Genomic DNA, 1,408 nt, shown 5'->3' on the forward strand with positions numbered 1-1,408 from the left:
AGGAGGAGGAGGAGGAGGACGGCGCCGTGCGGGACGGCGAGGGCCATGCGTGGCCCGAAGGGCGGTGGGCGCCGCCGGAGAGCGGCGCGGCCGCCCGCTACGCGCCCACCGTGGCCCCCGTGGTGGCCCGTGTCTCCAAGGTGAACCTGCTGCCCTTCGCCGCCAGCCCCGGCGGCTCGCGCGGCGGCAGCCGCTGCTCGAGCACTGAGACGCTCAAGGAGGAAGAGCACGCGGGCGCCTGCTGGCCCGGCCGGCCCTTCCAGGTGGGCTACGGCGTCTACCGCTCGCCCAGTTTCGGGCCGAGCGACGGCCTCGCGCGGGGGCAGCCCCCAGGCCGCGCGCGCCCCAAGCTGCCCTTGGCCATGGCCAAGGCCAACCAGGACTTTGCAAGCGAGACCCTGCAGGACTGCGGGCTCTCGGCGGGGGACAGAGCCACGCACCGCAAGTCCTTGTCCAACCCGGACATTGCCACCGAGACGTTGACGCTCCTCAGCTTCCTCAAGTCGGACCTCTCGGAGCTGAAGGTGAAGAAGAAAGGGGTGAGGATCGGGCTGCCGGAGGAGGTGGCGCTCGGTGGGAGCAGGTACGAGAGCTGCCCCGGCTCGGTCGGCCACCCCATGGCAAGCCGGGGCCGCCCTGGGGCTCAGCCCGTGGGCCGGTGGGCGCCGGGCGAGCGGCCCACCCTCAAGGACCTCACGGCCACGTTGCGGCGCGCCAAGTCCTTCACGTGCTCCGAGAAGGYGGCGGGGACGCGGCGGCTCTTCCTGCAGAGCGCCATGAAGCAGAGCTCCTCCGAGCTCCTCYTGGCCACCACGGGCAACCACGACGGGGCCAGCAACAGCGGCGGCCGGCGGAGGGACGACGACGTGCTGCCCGTGGTCATCCAAGACCAGTACATCCAGGAGGCCCGGCAGGTCTTCGAGAAGATCAGCCGCATGGGGCGGCAGCAGGAGGACTACGGTGTCACGGTGGGGGAGGAGGATGGCGCAGGGATGGAAGGCGCTGGGGACTTTGCGGAGCCCGTGGGAAACCTCYTGTTTGGGAAGCCCACGGAGGAGCTCTCACCACACGAGTGCAGCCTCACGGACGAGGGCATCGTCACGGAGCCCGAGCCTGCCGCCGTGGTGGCCTACGGGGCCCTGCACCAGGCCTGGAAGGTGCCCACGGGTGCCGAGACGCCTCTCGCGGCATCGGGGCGCCCCGGCCTGCAGGCTGCMCACGGTGACCTGCCCTCACCATCGCCCCTGGAGGCGCCGGCCACCCCCAGCGCTGCGCGGCGCCGCCGCAAGTTCCCCTCGGTGGGTGCCGCGGGCTGCGAGTGCAGCGGCGGCGAGGCCAACGGCGACGCGTATCGCTCGCTGAGCGACCCCATGCCGCACCGGCGCCGCGCCGCGGCCGACGAGGCGCC

General features: G+C 72.9%; 1 protein-coding gene across 1 annotated transcript in view; it reads left to right on the top strand.

Moving 5' to 3' along the window:
• ARHGEF17 (Rho guanine nucleotide exchange factor 17) overlaps positions 1-1,408 on the top strand; it is a gene marked incomplete at its 3' end in the record, with an annotated part of 26,264 nt that overhangs the window by 1,977 nt on the left and 22,879 nt on the right. Inside the window, exon 2 of the mRNA XM_026040954.1 lies at positions 3-1,403. Within this exon, the coding sequence (XP_025896739.1) occupies positions 3-1,403 (1,401 nt within the window). The remainder of the gene's footprint in view (positions 1-2; positions 1,404-1,408) is intronic.

The sequence above is a fragment of the Nothoprocta perdicaria genome, unplaced genomic scaffold, assembly GCF_003342845.1.
Source record: "Nothoprocta perdicaria isolate Ctin4 unplaced genomic scaffold, notPer1 scaffold_271, whole genome shotgun sequence".
Lineage (NCBI taxonomy): Eukaryota > Metazoa > Chordata > Aves > Tinamiformes > Tinamidae > Nothoprocta > Nothoprocta perdicaria.